General features: G+C 33.3%; 1 protein-coding gene across 1 annotated transcript in view; it reads right to left on the minus strand.

Annotated features, from left to right (window-relative positions):
• LOC134699497 (uncharacterized) overlaps positions 1-17,077 on the minus strand; it is a 47,069-nt gene extending 29,992 nt beyond the window's left edge. Inside the window, exons 1-2 of the mRNA XM_063561101.1 lie at positions 16,987-17,077; positions 14,774-14,798 (exon numbers count right to left, since the gene is read on the minus strand). Coding sequence (XP_063417171.1) covers positions 14,774-14,798; positions 16,987-17,049 — 88 coding nt within the window. The 5' untranslated portion in view covers positions 17,050-17,077. The remainder of the gene's footprint in view (positions 1-14,773; positions 14,799-16,986) is intronic.
• Between the last annotated feature and the right edge of the window lie 1,347 nt (positions 17,078-18,424).

The following is an 18,424-nucleotide window of genomic DNA, read 5'->3' on the forward strand; positions in this document are numbered from 1 at the left end:
ACGCCGGACGCCAAGTGATGAGAAAAGCTCACTTGGCCCTTTGGGCTAGGTGAGCTAAAAAGACACACACTTTAACTATCGCATAAGGAAGATTATTCGATTGGTGTCTCTTAGTTTTCATGTTACAGATGAAAATAAATATATATATTATATATATAATGTCTGAAAATAGCAACAATCAACATTCAATCTATTTAAGCGTGGATCAGTTTGTGAAATTAAACTGATACAGTTACTGAATTAAAATTAAATAAATGTCTAAGAATATAACTTAAACATGCTTATTAATACATTTAAAGTTTTATTGGATTTTAAATAGAAATACGCAATATTTCGTTAAACAAATTAGCTTCATCAGACGTGTGCATCTCTCAAGGTGAAATCGGATGCATGACAAAAAAAATGTGTAGCTTAATCTCTACAAGAGTTAAGGAAAGGGTGTAACATATTGATTGATGATGCATAAAATATGTTGGTAGCTACAACTACATGAAGTTGGAATAAAAGTTTAACACATTAATAGATGTTCGATTAATTGTATGAATTTCTATAAATTAATTTGTATGATTTCAAGATAATCATGGTTTTGATTTGCTTTTAAATCTTTTTTCGTCTCTCTCATTGAGTCCATCAGGTTCAAAAGTTCGTAACTGGTGCATCCAAAATCTCTCTCTTTTCTGTCTTCCTTGAGTATCCCAATTTTGATTTTGTTCAATGATTTGAAATGTGACGTTTTCAAAATCATTTCCTGCTCTTAAAAAATGTCATGTAATTGGGCAGTTCCTTTCTTTTGTATAAAATGACCGATGGGTATTCAGTCGGATGTTAAATGGTGTTTCTGTTTCACCAACATATTGTAATTTGCAAGTTCCACACGTTAGGACATAAATGTAATTTTGCGTTTTGCAATTTAATGTTATAAATATGTTGTATTTCTTCTTTGTGACTGTGCTGATGAATTGGGTTTCGATGTTGGCCATTTTGCAGCACTTACAGTTGCCCCTTCCGCATGGTGTATAGCCTCCGATTGTTGATATCTCCTGTTTAGATACTTAAGGTGTTACTAGAATATCTTTGAGGTTTTTGGGTCTGCGGTAAGCCATAACGGGAGGTGATGGAAAATCTCTTTTAAGGAAGGATAATTTTCAATAAGACACCAGTGTTTGTGGACAATTGATGAAAGATTTGTCAGGTAAGGATGAAAGCTAACAACAAACGGGATTTTATATGTCTGGGCCGTCTTTTCTTTGTATTCAAGTGGGTTTGTTCGGTCTTTTTCTTTTGGTTTACCGAAAGCTTCTGAAATATTTTTGTTCTTATAACCTCTTGATTTGAGTTGCTGTCTGAGTTGCCCCAAACGATGGTTTAATTTAATTTTGATTCCGATGAACAAATCTGTTTTAACCTGATGGCTTGGCTGTACGGAATGCTCCTGGAGCAGTGTTTCGGGTGACAACTCTTCTGAGAGAGAAATTGGTGTTTATCAGTTTTTTTGGTGTGAAGGTCGGTTGTCATGACCCCGTTTTCTAAAGTTATGGTGGTTTCGAGAAACGCAATTTTCGAATTTGAAACATCAGAAGTGAATTTTATCAATTGATGAAAGTTGTTACAGAAATCGAGAAATTCTTGCAGACGTTCTGCAGTTTCGGTCCATTTGATGTCGATGTCATCAATATAACGGAGCCAAGACAAGGGTTTGTATGGTACATTCGAAAGGATGCGTTCTTCGAGACTTCCCATGAAAATGTTGGCAAAAGAAGGTGTCATTTCGGTTCCCATACTGGTACCGTCAACCTGCAAGAAGTGCTGGTCGTTGAATACAAAATTGTTATTTTCAAGCACTAGTCTCAGCAACTGAACCAGACAGTCTGTTGGGGGATGTTTATTCTTACGATTGTTCCATACTTGTTCACAAGCGACTATTCCTTCATTTTTTGGAATATTTGTGTATAAAGAAGACACATCCATCGATACCAAAATTGTGTTGTTTGGTAAGGGATTTAATGAATCCATTTTCTTCAAATAATCTGTAGTTTTTTTAATGTAAGATGGCATTGTTTTAACGTATGGTCTAAGATGGTAATCAACGAATTCAGATATTTTTTCGGTTGGATGGCCATTTGCAGATACTATCGGTCTTCCCGGAATTCCTTCTTTATGAAGTTTTGGGAGCAAGTAAAATCGACCGGCTGTGCAGGTTTCATCAGGGCGTAGATAGTCGTACGTGTCGTCATCTATGTGTTTTTTGCTGTTCATGTCTGAAAGGACCTCAATAATTTGTTGACTTATTTCTTTTGTAGAATCACTTTCTAAATGTTTGTAAAATTTTGTATTTTGAAGAAGGGAGACGTCAGCATTCAAACGACGGACGCCAAGTGATGAGAAAAGCTCACTTGGCCCTGTGGGCCAGGTGAGCGAAAAACAGAATTGAACGTTGGCAAAGTTTTTTAGCATCAAAACCTTCTAATCGGTGTTTAAAAAAAAACGAGTATTTTAAATTATGTTGTTCAATCCAACCATTATTACTTGTCAATTATCCAACGCCTTGGTCAAATCATAAACATATTGCATAATCATGATAATTGTCGGTCATACCAGATAATTTTTTCGAAATACTAGGGCTGTTACTTTTAATAATAAAAATTAAAATTAAAGCACGAGAAAATGTCATTCATGATATATTCATGAATCAATTAAATGCTTTTTTACGTAGATTTCTTTTGATTTTGTCTTCAGCGCATCGGAGATACATGAAGTAGTGTGTCCTATGAACAATTTCGTGTACAAAACTAAGGGTTATTCCCCGACTTAAAATAACCATGGAAGGAAACCCATGTTTATTTTATTAATTGGTGAACATTTGCATGTTTTTGTTGTATTTGATTGTAAACATCATTTAATGAGCTTTTATCTTATATATTTGGTACTTTTATAGTCAAAAAGGTACAAGTGCCATTCCTGAGAAAAGCACTATTTCAATATATTTTTTTAACTCAGCTATTATAGTTAATATAATACTAAGGACAACAAATATGTCAAGTAACTTTATTCATGATTATTTAATAGATAAAGGAAGATGTGGTGTGAGTGCCAATGAGACAACACTCCATCCAAATAACAATTTATAAAAGTTAACCATTATAAGCCAATGTACGGCCTTCAACACGGAGCCTTGGCTCACACCGAACAACAAGCTATAAGGGCCCAAAAATTACTAGTGTAAATTTATTCAAACGAGAAAACCAACGGTCTAAGCCATATAAAACTAGAGGCTCTAAAGAGCCTGTGTCGCTAACCTTGGTCTATGTGCATATTATAAACAAAGGACACAAATGGATTCATGACAAAATTGTATTTTGGTGATGGTGATGTGTTTGAAGTTCTTACTTTACTAAACGTTCTTGCTTCTGATAATTATATCTATAATGAACTTTGCCCATTAGTAAAAGAGAAATTATTTGGTAAAAATTTACATAAATTTACCAAATTATTGAAAATTGTTAAAAATTGACTATAAAGGGCAATTACTCCTTAAGGGGTCAATTGCCTATTCCGTCACGTTGACTTATTGGTAGATCTCACTTTGCTGAACATTATTGCTGTTTAGAGTTTATCTCTATCTATAATAGTATTCAAGATAATAACCAAAAACAGCAAAATTTCCTTAAAATTACCAGTTCAGGGGCAGCAACCTAACAACGAGTTGTCTGATTCATCTGAAAATTTCAGGGCAGATACATCTTGACCTGAATAACAATATTACCATGTCAGATTTGCTCTAAATGCTTTGGTTTTTGAGTTATAAGCCAAAAACTGCATTTTACCCCAATGTTCTATTTTTAGTCATGGCGGCCATCTTGGATGGTTGGCCGGGTGGTCGGACACATTTTTAAATCTAGATACCCCAATGATGATTGTGACCAAGTTTGGTTAAATTTGGCCCTGTAGTTTCAGAGGAAAAGATTGTTGTAAAAGTTAACGACGACTGACGACGACGACGGACGACGGACGTCAAGTGATGAGAAAAGTTCACTTGGCCTTTCGGGCCAGGTGAGCTAAAAATGGATAAAAATTGACTATAAAGGGCAATAACTCATAAAGGGATCAACTGACCATTTCGGTCATGCTGACTTATTTGTAGATCTAACTTTGCTGAACATTATTTGCTGTTTACAGTTTTTCTCTCTCTATAATAATATTCAAGATGATAACCAAAACAGCCGAATGTCCTCAAAATTACCAATTCAGGGGCAGCAACCCAACAACGGATTGACCGATTCATCTGAAAATTTCAGGGCAGATAGATCTTGACCTGATAAACATTTCTATCCCTTTGGGCCAGGTGAACTAAAATCGAGAAATAGGAACACATATGAATAACCGACAACTTCTGTACATTTGAACAAGTATAAATAACCGACAACTACTGTACATCAGATTCTGACTTAGGACAGATGCAAACATTTGCAGCGGGATTAAACTTTTTAATGGTACCAAACCTTCTCCTTTTTTTTCTTTTTATTCAAAAGATTCCCTATTTTATGATTTATTTTCTTTGCAAAACTTATGAAAATGTGACCCAGGGAATATGCCAGTTAAACTGTTTGCCACTGGCCTATATGCCACTACTACGCCACATAAAAAAGTGGTGTATATAGTTTCACTATTCATGGTCACAATGATCCTAAAAGTAAGACATCATTTTAATCGGTATAATGTACAGATTCAGCAAAAGCTGAGAAGTTTTAATATACGCATACGCGAATTTGCTTAAAGGCTGCTGCACAGAGTGTCGTATAAAAAAGGGTTATTCCCCGAGTAAAGGTGAAAAAGTAGCATGTTTTTTTGTATTTGATTGTAAACATGAGTTAATTAGTCTTTAATTAAAACAGTTCAAATGATTGAAATAATTTTAAAGATTATATTAAATATACATGTTTTGAGGGGAGACAACACTGTAAACATCCAGTTTTTTGCCAGTGAAAATTGAAAACTTCAAATTTAAAGCTATGTCCCAGTCACAATTATTATCTGCTTTCAATTTCAGTAAGGTGACTGTAAGAGTTTGAATATGTCTTTCTAGAAGCCCATTTCTTCAAGGACTATAAGCTGCAGTTGTTTTCACATCAATGATAAAGTTCTCTGCCATGTCTCGTACTTCATCATTATTGAATTCACCACCATTATCACTGTAAAGACGTCTTGGTGAACCATCTATTGAAATCCAAGATTCCAAACATTCTTGACAAATTCTGATGTTTTTTCTTTATTTTCATTATACTCCCTGCACTAAAGCGTGTAAATTCATCAGTTATACAAAGATACCATACATTGTGTTCTAGTTCATGCGGACCAACCGCTTAGTACCGTTTCATTAAACTCTGTTGCCAATGGCTGTCCAACCACAAGTTTAGAACGGGTTTTATTGTTGGTCATACAAATGTCACAATTTTCACAAACAGATCGTAAAATATCTATTGTATCAGCATTGTTCATTCCAGCCTTATTTAGAAGATTGATTAAACGGTTAAATGTTGCATGTCCGAATTGTTTGTGTACTAGTTTGGTTAAATTTTGCCCTGTCATTTCATAGAAGATTTTTGTAAAAGTTAACGGAAGACGATGACGGACGTCAAGTGATGAAAAAAACTCACTTGGCCCAATGAGCCAGATGCACTATAAAACAAGAGGCTCTCAAGAGCCCGAATCGCTCACCTTAATTATTTTGGTTAAATCTCTCATCAATGATTATTTTGGCTTATCAATTTATTTAAATGTTTTTTGGATCGTCCTATTTTCTTCAAAAGCCAAAAAAAATAATCATTTTCTCCTTATGTTCTATTTTAGCCATAGTAGCTATGTTTCTTGACATACAAGGAAATAAGATATAACATTTATACTAGATACTCTGAAACTCATTTAGCCTAAGTTTGGCTGAAATTGATACAGCAGTTTCAAAGGAGAAGATTTTCAAAGGAGAAGATTTTTTAAAGTAAGTCAACATGATGAACAAATTGTGAAAAAAGTCTTTAAAGGGCAATAACTTCTAAGGGGTCAATTAACAATTTTGATCAAATTGACTTAATTGAAGATCTTACTTTGCTGAACATTATCATGATTATTGCTGTTTACAGTTTATTTCTATCTATAATTATATTCAAGATAATAAACAAAAACAGCAAAATTTCCTTAAGATTATCAATTCAGGGGCAGCAACCCAACAACAGGTTATCTGATTCATCTGAAAATTTCAGGGCAGATAGATCTTGACCTGATAAACAATATTACCCATGTCAGATTTGCTCTAAATGCTTTGGTTTTTGAGTTATAAGCCAAAAACTGCATTTGACCCCTATGTTCTATTTTTAGCAATGGCGACCATGTTTGCTGATAGATCATATCTTCGGATACAATTTACAAACTAGATACCCCAAGGAACACTCAGTTGAAGTTTGGAAGTATTTGGCCCAGTAGTTTCAGAGGAGAAGAATTTTGTAAAAGATTTCTAAGATTTACGAAAAATGGTTAAAAATTGACTATAAAGGGCAATAACTCCTAAAGGGGTCAACTGACCATTTCCGTCATGTTGACTTATTTGTAAATCTTACTTTGCTGAACATTATTCCTGTTTACAGTTTATCTCTATCTATAATAATATTCAAGATAATAACCAAAAACAGCAAAATTTCCTTAAAATTATCAATTCAGGAGCAGCAACCCAACAACAGGTTGTCTGATTCATCTGAAAATTTCAGGGCAGATAGATATTGACCTGATAAACAATATAACTACAGGTCAGATTTGCTCTAAATGCTTTGGATTTTGAGTTATAAGCCAAAAACTGCATTTGACCCCTATGTTCTATTTTTAGCAATGGCGACCATGTTTGTTGATAGATCATAACTTCGGATACAATTTACAAACTAAATACCCTAAGGAACATTCAGTTAAAGTTTGGAAGTATTTTGCCCAGTAGTTTCAGAGGAGAAGATTTTTGTGAAAGATTACTAAGATTTACGAAAAATGGTTAAAAATTGACTATAAAGGGCAATAACTCCTAAAGGGGTCAACTGACCATTTCCGTTATGTTGACTTATTTGTAAATCTTACTTTGCTGAACATTATTCCTGTTTACAGTTTATCTCTATCTATTATAATTTTCAAGATAATAACCAAAAACAGCAAAATTTCCTTAAAATTACCAATTCAGGGGCAGCAACCCAACAACGGGTTGTCTGATTCATCTGAAAATTTCAGGGCAGATAGATCTTGACCTGATAAACAATAGTAACCCCATGTCAGATTTGCTCTAAATGCTTTAGTTTTTGAGTTATAAGCCAAAAACTGCATTTGACCCCTATGTTCTATTTTTAGCAATGGCGACCATGTTTGTTGATAGATCAAAACTTCGGATACAATTTATAAATAAGATACCCTAAGGAACATTCAGTTAAAGTTTGAAAGTATCTGGCCCAGTAGTTTCAGAGGAGAAGATTCTTGAAATAGTTTACGACGACAGACCGCGACAGACGACGACGGACGACAGACGACGACGGACGCCAAGTGATGGCATAAGCTCACTTGTCCCTTCGGGACAGGTGAGCTAAAAAGGCAACCAATGACAATATGGAAGAATCATCGATGTCACATAGCAAGAAACCATCGCTTTGCAGATCATAGAAAAACAAAGATAGTTTGGTTACATATATCATTTGTATATATGTTCTAGACCGTATGAGTATTTAAACCATACGCGTACGGTCCGGACCTTATGCGTACTTTTTCAAAATACGCATACGGTCATACTAATTTTAAGAAGTAGATCAAGTTTATAAGATCTGAATATATATTACAGATCAACATAACTGAAATCTCGAATTAATATAAAATCTTCAAAAGTAGTTGTAATAAAAACATAATATTTTTTTTTTTTTAAAAGTCGCGTTAATTTAATCCCTTAATCTCATGTATTCAGCATGTCAGTAATACATGTACACGAAATTGATTATTGCTCACTGAATTAAAGTTATTAGAAAATTTAGCAGTAAACAAAATGTGGGAAGAAATGTTTTTAGAATATTTAGGAACTTTACTAGAAAAACCGTCAAACAAGCTGTTTACTTGTGAGAAAACTGAGAGAATTAGAAATGTTTTGATAAATGGTAAAGGTGATTAAGCGAGATTCTTACACTATGTTAAGGAAAGTGAACTCTGCATTCCTGCAAATGAGGTGAGATTGAAGAATAATCTTTATTCAGTTTGCCTTACATCTTATCAACTTCTTGTGTTTTCTCCAATTATCCTAATATCACCTTCCATTCATTATCACTAATAACTATCATAATCATCATCATAATAAACATCATTCGCCTCTACATCATTATCATCATCATCATCACCATCCAAATTTGTACTGATATCTATCGTTTAATAAAATTGAAAATGAAAATGGGGAATGTGTCAAAGAGACAACAACCCGACCATAGAAAAAACAACAGCAGGAGGTCACCAACATGTCTTTAATGTAGCGTGACATTCCCGCACCCGGAGGCGTCCTTCAGCTGGCCCCTAAACAAATAAATAGTCTAGTTCAGTGATAATGAACGCCATACTAATTTCCAAATTGTACACAAGAAACTAAAATTAAAATAATATTTTAAAAAACATGTTTTAATCAAAAAGGGGAACAAAGTACTATTCTTAATTTTTTGTTTTTTGAAACTTTATCTAACTTTTTTTTTGCTATGAGTATCATGTTACTTTTTTATATAGCTTAAGATTTTCTTTTTGTTTTCCTTTTTTAGTTGTGATTTCTGTAAGAATCTAAAAGAATGGGAATTCTCGCCAATTGGAAAAAAGTTGTTACAGTTGATCAGATATTTGAAGTACTTAAGTCTGAGCAAGAGGGAGCTAAGGCTTATATACAGGATACCATAAATTGTACAAGGACGTTGCATAAACGTATTATTGGATTCCCAGAAAAGCTTGCTTGGAATTCACCAAAGGATGTGTTGAGTGTGCATGTAAAAAGCCACAAAGAAACGTTGCTCCACTGACGCCTGTCACATCCAAATATTTTATGCACAGGGGGCAGTTAGACTTAGTTGACAAGCGTGCTGACCCAGATGAGCAATACTGTTGGATTGGTCACTACATTGAACCTTATACAAAATTTAATTTCTTCTGGCCTCAGATAAATAAGTCTGCAGATGAAGTAGCACACAATTTATTAGTGCAATTGTTTTTCTTTTGTTGGTCTTCCGTCGATCCTACAGCATGACAACGGAAGAGAGTTTTGCAACGAAGTAATAAGAGAAACTTTAAAACTTTCACCTCGCGACGGAGATGTTAAGATAATAACAGGAAGACCTAGGCATCCAGGAACACAGGGTTTAGTGGACACAGGTTCATGACTCACTTCATAAACTGTTGGCATCAAAACAAACCTGACTCAGGATGGCTTGAGTTTCTGTATTCACTAAACACACAGTGTCATTCTTGTATTAAAATGACGCCTTTTAAAGCTGTATTTGGCCAAAAAGTAAATGATGGTATTTGAGAAGTTCGCAAGATACTGATGAGTTCATTGAGGAAAAGAATTGTAAGTACATGTTTGAAACAGACGAAGACGAAATGACTGGCGGACAGACGGAAAACGAGACCGACTCACAGAAAGAAAATGAGACTGACCCACAGACAGAAAACGAGAATGACTTACAGACAGCTAACGAGACTGAGGCACAGACAGAAGACAAGACATATTCACAGACTGAAGCTGAAAACGACTCACAGAGAGATGCTTATACCGACAGGAACTGTTCAACCTGCCCGAAAACGACGACGAACTGAAACTTCAGAAATATCTACAGACATTCGATGTTATAGACTAAAGACCGACACAGGAATAACTCATGGCATTTGATGATTTTATGACACTGAGTGGCATTATAACTTACCCTCCTCCTGAGGACAACAACTGTACTTTCGCAACAAACGACGGAGAAATGACTATTCACGACAGAATACAAAAGATACTTGCCAGAAATTATAAAAAAAAATCTGTCGAAAATACCATGAGAAAATATAATAAAAAGTGTCAAAAACTAATGCAAAAATTGAAAAGGTAGCTTTGTCACTGTGAGAATACCAGTTATTGATAGGGCATCGGGAGATCTTCCCAGATAATCATGTACGGTTAATGATATTATTGGTACATATGCAAGCTTGTACAAGCTACTATGTGAATTTGGTATACTGAACTAATTTTATGATATGGGTTATATTGAACTTTGACACGGAATATTGAAACTGAACCTAGGAGTACAGACAGAACTTCCTTCCATGCTGCCTCAAAACAAACACGTTTAAGAGATGCAAATGTAAAGGAACATACATGAACAAGACATGCAAATGTAAGAAATCAGACGTTCCTTGTGGCAGCAAGTGTCAACCGGGTCGAGAGTGCCAAAACAGGATTTCGATAGAAAATTAAATTCATAACTATTTAATTCAATTCAATGTTCACTTGTTTGCTTTATTTATCTGATTGTAATTATGTTAATTTGTAAAACTCAATGAAAGTTTTTTGATAAATGTTTGTCAAAAATAAACCTTATACAGTCCAAATACCTGTATGGTCCAGTTCGTACTAGACAGTATAAGTATACTCGTACGGTTCGACCGTACGAGTATACAAATACAGTCCGAACCGTACGCGTACGGTCCGAAAACTCGTTTTGTATGGAACATATATATTGTTTTAAAATATCAAGAGAATTATTCCCATACATAATTTCTATCAATACGCTATTTTCCTTTCTTGACATTGAATTTTTAAATATGTATATTGCTCGGCAAGTCTCGCATCATGAAAATTAATATGTCTCTAGGAGAGAACTATTGTTTCTCAATTGATGCTGTGTTACACTGATGCGTCTTTTGTAGACGAAAAGCGCTTCTGGCGTATATGCTAAATTTGGTCCTGGTATCTGTGATGAGTTTATTTAGATGGTATCACTCTTTTTTTATATATGATCAGTATACAAAGTCAAAGCATCTATAAGTCCTTCAAACTATATAACTTGGTTTCATATCATTCATGATGTATTGTTTTTAGTACACCAGAATAAATACTTTCTATTTTAATATACATACATATAATTGAAGTCTAAATTTTAAAATGACATTGATATTTAAAAAATGTTCAAACAAGCTACATGTATACACACTGAGTGTATTTTTAAATACTTTCTAAGAATATAATTTCAGACTTTCTGTGAATCTATGCAATTTTCAGTATAAAGAATAATGAAGCTGATCCATACAAGATCTGAACACTTTTAGTTTAGTGTTATCATTGTACGAGTAAATATTGGTCAATACTAGTTAAAAAACAACAACCAGACATGCATGTTTCGACAAAACGTAAACTCTGACCATTGGTCTCGTGAACATTGCCTTGATCTTAGAAGCTAGCTGTTAAGATGATTTATCTAGGTCGTAGCTTATGCCCCTTTAATAATCATTTTTTGCAATTTACTTATTAATGATACAGTGATGTTTTTTGGTCAGAGATCTTTTTAAAAATCTTGGACGTATACAACTATAAATATAAAAGTAACTATTGATATTAAAATACCTCCTCATAAAAAAGGATTTTAAAATCGCACTACCTACTATGATGATATATATTAACCTCCCTTTTGGTTTTACAAAACAAACGTTTACTGGTATGTATTCAAAAAATAGAAAATAATTTACAATGTATGTTAAAATTTAGTTTCAGATTTCCAAACCTAGTGCATTCACTGTGTTCTTGTAGCTTAAAAAAAGCTTCATGAAGTTTTGGCAATCAGAACTTAAGATTGACTATAGTAACCAGGATTTGCATCCTATCATCTAGATTCTAGAGGACACTTTTTTAAACAACCCTCAATATATTATTCGTTTTGAGCAATGGGTTATCTTTTCATGTATGGAACAAATAATTTGAGCAATCATCTAACGAACGATAAAATCAGGAATGTATCATTTAGGCAAACACTGGCAGGAAGATACATGTTCATTTAACAAGAGGCTCTCAAGAGCCTGAATCGCTCACCTTAATTGTTTTGGTTAAATCTCTCATCAATGATAATTTTGGCTTTTCAATTTATTTAAATCTTTGAATCGTCCTATTTTCTTCAAAAGCAAAAAAAAAAAAAAATCATTTTCTCCTATGTTCTATTTTAGCCATAGGAGCTATGTTTCTTGACATGCAAGGAAATAAAATATAAAATTTATACTAGATACTCTGAAACTCATTTAGCCTAAGTTTGGCTGAAATTGATACAGTAGTTTCAAAGGAGAAGATTTTTTAAAGTAAGTCAACATGATGAACAAATTAACATTTTTGATATTAACAGTTTATCTGTATCTATAATAATATTCAAGATAATAACCAAAAACTGCAAAATTTCTTTAAAATCATCAATTCAGGGGCATAATACCTGAAAAACCAGTTACCCAATTCGGCTGAAAATTTCAGGACAGGTAGACCTTGACCTAATAAATACTTTAACTTCTTGTCTTATTTGCTCTTCATGCTGGAGTTTGCTCTTCATGCTGGAGTTTTTGAGATATAAGCCAAAAACTGCATTTTACCCTGTGTTCTATTTTTAGCCATGACAGCCAAGTTTTTTGACGAAATAGAAATTATAAAACAAAAACTTTATTTTATACACCCTACTGATCATTCAGTTGAAGTTTGGTTGAATTTGGTTGAGTAGTTTTAGAGGAGAAGATTTTTTAAAGTTAGCAAATATGATGAACAAATTGTGAAAAAATGTCATTAAAGGACAATAAACCCTTAAGGAGTCAATTGACAATTTTGGTCATATTAACTGATTTGTAGATCTTACTTTGCTGATCATTTTTGCTGTTTACAGTTTATCTTTATCTATAATAATATTCAAGATAATGACCAAAAACTGCAAAATTTCCTTAAAATTACCAATTAAGTGGCAGCAACCCAACAATGGGTTGTTTGATTCATCTGAAAATTTCAGGGCTGATAGATTTAGACCTAATGAACATTTTTACCCTTTGTCAGATTTGCTCTAAATGCTTTCGTTTTTGAGATATAAGCCAAAAACTGCATTTGACCCCTATGTTCTATTTTTAGCAATGGCGGCCATGTTTGTTGATAGATCAAAACTTCGGAGACAATTTGTAAACTAGATACCCTAAGGAACATTCAGTTAAAGTTTGGAAGTATTTGGCCTAGTAGTTTCAGAGGAGAAGATTTTTGAAATAGTTTACGACGACGACGACAGACGACGGACGACGACGGACGACAAGTGATGGCATAAGCTCACTTGGCCCTTCGGGCCAGGTGAGCTAAAAGTGATAATCTTATCAATTCAAAATACTGTCCTCAACAACAAATTTATAATCAAAGGGGAGTAACACCTATAAATAAATGAAACAGTAGTTTACTGGTGTTCAAATTTTGAAAATCGATGAGGGGATATAAATTAAGGTCACAAAATAAAACTGAGAAAACTCTATGAAATCCAAATGAAGGGCCAAGTGAGCTAAAAATGATAATCTTATCAATTCAAAATACTGTCCTCAACAACAAATTTATAATCAAAGGGGAGTAACACCTATAAATAAATGAAACAGTAGTTTACTGGTGTTCAAATTTTGAAAATCGATGAGGGGATATAAATTAAGGTCACAAAATAAAACTGAGAAAACTCTATGAAATCCAAATGTACATCAACATGGAAAGAGTCTCCTGTTATGCATACATCAGCTGTAAATTCACACATAGTCAAAAGTCACATTCGAAAATAGGACTCAATCAATAAATAAACAGATCAGAGGACTTAAATGGTATCTAAATATTTACAAAATCAGTGAGTAAAGACACAGACACATCGTATATCAGTCAACCAATTTGTAATGGTGACTGTAGAACTAAGGTCGTGTTAATTTCAGTCTTTTTTTCTCATTGTTGTGTTAGAGCAGTGATGGGGAACAATCTTAACAAAGATGCAGAAAATTGTAGAATTTTTTTGAGTATTACAGCTTCTTATGTAACTAAGGGAGGACAGACATGGACATTACTGTTAGATTTAAATGGTCAAAGATCACTAGATATTTTTGAAACATTTAACAATACAAGGGATCGGTTTGAAGAAGCCATGGCAAATTTCGACTAATATTAACTTCCAAAGAAAATATCAGTCTGTAGAAAGACAAATGTTAAGTAAATGTAAACAGATTGAAAAATGAATCAAATGAAGTCCGTATATTGTGAAGATGCACGAGCATAACATATTAACGGTACCAATTCTACTTTTTTCATTTATTTTCTGTTGATTTTTTTTTTTAAATTGGTCAAAAGTATCAGTGAAAGAAATGTTATGAGGACATATGGTGCAGAAACATAAGTATAGATGTTGTTTTAAATAGATACAACGCAAGATCTGCTGTAATAGTTATCAAAAGTACCAGGATTATAAACACTATATTCTGAAAATAACGGAAAAGGTATAGCATAAATACAACTCTTTTCAGGATTTCTGATTTGGGACAGCACATGAATATATGGAAGTTTTAAATTAGTGTTTTGATATCACAACCCCAACCTTCTTTTATTCCCGATCAGAAGTTTAACTAAGAAGACATAAAAAAACTAACCATCAATACTAGTACAGGAAAAACACTTTATTCTTAAATAACGGTATGATAGACAAGAGTACTGACACATTATAACTAGACTTACCTTCTGGAGTCTTAAACATGACACTCTACAAAAGAATAAACAATCTGATATCACATAACAATTCATTAACTTAGTGTGTCCATGGTAAAGTGTTAAGCCATTAAGACAAAAAAATCAACAGTTTGATATCGAGCAATCAATATTCGAAATACAAATGTATCAGACAGCAGCCAAAAACAACGGGTGAAGTACAGGCTTCATACTTGGAGCATGCATATACAGAATGTGGTGTTGAAACTTGAGACAGGGGTGCAACAACACAACACAATAACATATCAGTTTGAAAATATCTGACGTATCAGTTTGAAATGGACGAAAAGTGATGACAAAAACTGTTTTGGCCCTTCAGGACAGGTGAGCTCAAAACCCTGAAAAAATGTAAACACAAGTGAAACTGCGAGCTACTGCTCACTGATGATACCCCCACCGCAAGTGGATAATATAAATAGTGTAAAAATATGCAAGTGTTCGGTTAACAGGAAGTTGTCGAGTGATGAATCTGAAAACGCATCACACGGTATAGCTGACTTATATAATTCCTGAAACCGAATTTCAGAAATCCTTGTATTGTAGTTCCTGAGAAAAATGTGACGAAAATTTTCAACTTGGCTATCATTTGTAAAATCATACAAGTGTTCGGTAAACAGGAAGTTGTCAAGCGATCAATCTGAAAGCGCATCACACGGTATAGCTGACTTAGATAAACCCTGAAACCAAATTTCAGAAATCCTTGTATTGTAGTTCGTGAGAAAAATCCGACGAAAGTTTCATGGGACAGACTGACTGACAGACGGACGGACGGATGGACGGACTGACAGACAGAGGTAAAACAGTATACCCCCCTTTTTTCAAAGCGGGGGTATAATGACTATTCACAATACTAGATATGGACAATGCCCCTAATCCATTTTCTGCTCTGCCATATGCAAGAGTATAGTTTAAAATAAAGCTAATACTAACAATGACAACTGCCCTTTCCTCGATCTTGATATCTATATCACTAACGAAAAGCTGAATACTAAAATTTATGATAAAAGAGATGATTTTTCATTTCCTATCGTTAATTATCCAATTCTAGATGGTGACATTCCCTTGTCACCATCTTATGGTGTTTATATATCTCAAATTGTACGATTCGCTCGTGTATGTAACAATGTTTTAGATTTTAACGAGAAAAATTTATGTATTACTGAAAAATTATTACACCAGAATTTTCGATATCACAAACTAGTCAAAACATTTACTTAATTTTATCATCAGTATAAGGACATAATTCGTTAATATAGCTCAACATGCAGACTTCTTATACGTTCAGGTATTTCACATCCAATTTTTTATGGAAATATTCTTTATATTTAAAAAAACACAAAGATGTCAGTATTCACCTCAGAAACTAACAAAACCTTTGAATAGACTTATTAAGAAGGGATAAAGTTACGATACTGTTGTATTCAAATTTATTCACATTTATTAAAAAAACAGTTGTTGGCATGACATGGGTTATGTTCTTCTCATATATGTTATGATGGTATGATACTAAACCCCTAACGGAAAGGATTATGTGCTTGATGTTCATATGATGAAATCCTAATCTTTCAGTCAGTTTAATTGAAGTCTGGAGCTGGCATGTCAGTTAACTGTTAGTAGTCTGTTGTTATTTATGTATACTAAAAAAAATTCTATTCAAAGGTTTTGTTAGTTTCTGAGGTGAATACTGACATTTTTAAGCTTTATAAAGAATATGTTCATAAAAAATAGGATGTGAAATACCTGAACGTATAAGAAGTCTGCATGTTGAGCTATATTTACGGATGATGTCCTTATATCGATATATGTTTATCACATACTTACACACATTGTAATCATTTTTTGCATACACTGATACATAATGTACATATTTTGCTTAAATAAAATGAGATGTGATGTATCAACCAAGAAGACAGCAAGCCGACCAAACATTTACGAAAAATATATATCCAAACAAATGAGTACACAATTTTTAAAACTTTTTCTTTCATAAATGCCAACATGTATATTAATCAACAAGATTGGAATTGTCAACTTAGATTGTTAACTGATAACAAATGCCACAGTGACATGAACAACTAAAGGCAACTGTTTTATTGTAACTTCTTTGTACCAAGTCTGTTGTGACTCTAACAATCTGTGACATTTGTGTCAATATATCTTTTTAATTAAGACAAAATATTTACCTTAAGAAAGTCCTTCACTTCTTTCTTCTCCTTTTTATCTTTAGAATCATCATAGCTTTCCATTGTTACTATATCATAAGGAGTCTTACCCTGAAATACAACCAAATAATCTTTCATCAATCATACACATATACATCTTCTTTTATTTTATAAACATTAAAACAATAAATTATAGGTAACTGTTGCAATAATTTTACCTTTACAATGTACACGATAAATAATAGGTAAGTGTTGCAATAATTATACCCTCACAATGTAAAACGATAAATAATAGGTAAGTGTTACAATAATTATTCCTTTACAATGTAAAACGATAAATAATAGGTAATTCAGTCGGAAAGCAAGCCCTTAGAAACGACCGTTGTTGCTACTTTCTTAAGACAACAATGGGACTAATATTAAAAACCGCCATTCTGAAATTGCGTTAATTTTGCAGAATATTTTTTTGGCGCCAATTTGGAAGTTTATATTTTTTTTCAGTTTCCTACTTGCCATTAGGGTCTGAAATAGATTTATTTCGATTTGTTAAGCATGGATTTTAATATCAAAAGGAACAAAAAATCTCAAACATGTCAAATTGGTCGTCTTTTAACGATCCTGTAATGCCGTTGATCGTCGTTTAAAATTATTTTCTTCTATTTTTCACAGATTAATAAAGACTATAATTGTGTACAATACAAACAATTAATAATACGTATCTCAAAATTTAAAACATCAAGTTTAACGTTCAATCACCCCTTGGGAAACCCCGTTTGAACTAAATTCCAATAGAAAGACATGTTTTGACATTGTAATTTTTCGGTCTTACACATCGATGTCACCTTGCATCTGAACACAGTCAATGTGCACACATTTAGTATGTTTGTTTGAAAAAGTAATGGCGGGATCAGCTGTGAATATTTGACTGAATTAATTATTCTCTTTAAGTCAGTGAAATGTATGACTTAAATAAAACAAGGTAAGGAAATTTTATACTGTCTTTGCACAACATTAACTGCTTTAGATGACTGACATAAAACTCATACGTTGTTTATAATAATATATTGTTTTGTGATAAACTTAAGAAGGAATCCTGCAAAGGGACGTAACTCGTGAATTACCGTCGGCCCCGCTTCGTCAGAAATATAGACACATCGAAGTGGCACATTTGCGTATCTTAGCATATCAACTGGCACAACTATGACATATCATAGTCCACATTATATTACATAACATAATTTATTTTCAGCATAGCTTCCCAAGAAGTTAAGAAAGAACATTACGATTTTAATTTTCTGTGACCGATTTTTTTGTCAACACCTAGACTTTGAAGACACATTTTGAGAGAAAAAATGAGTTTAATCAATAATTTAGTTGAGTAATATATTTCTTATATACTCAAGAATGTTCACTTAAAAGGAAATTAGTTTAAATTCATGCAAAAAACTACAAATTCCAC

Source organism: Mytilus trossulus, unplaced genomic scaffold (assembly GCF_036588685.1).
Source record: "Mytilus trossulus isolate FHL-02 unplaced genomic scaffold, PNRI_Mtr1.1.1.hap1 h1tg000070l__unscaffolded, whole genome shotgun sequence".
In the NCBI taxonomy this organism is placed as follows: domain Eukaryota; kingdom Metazoa; phylum Mollusca; class Bivalvia; order Mytilida; family Mytilidae; genus Mytilus; species Mytilus trossulus.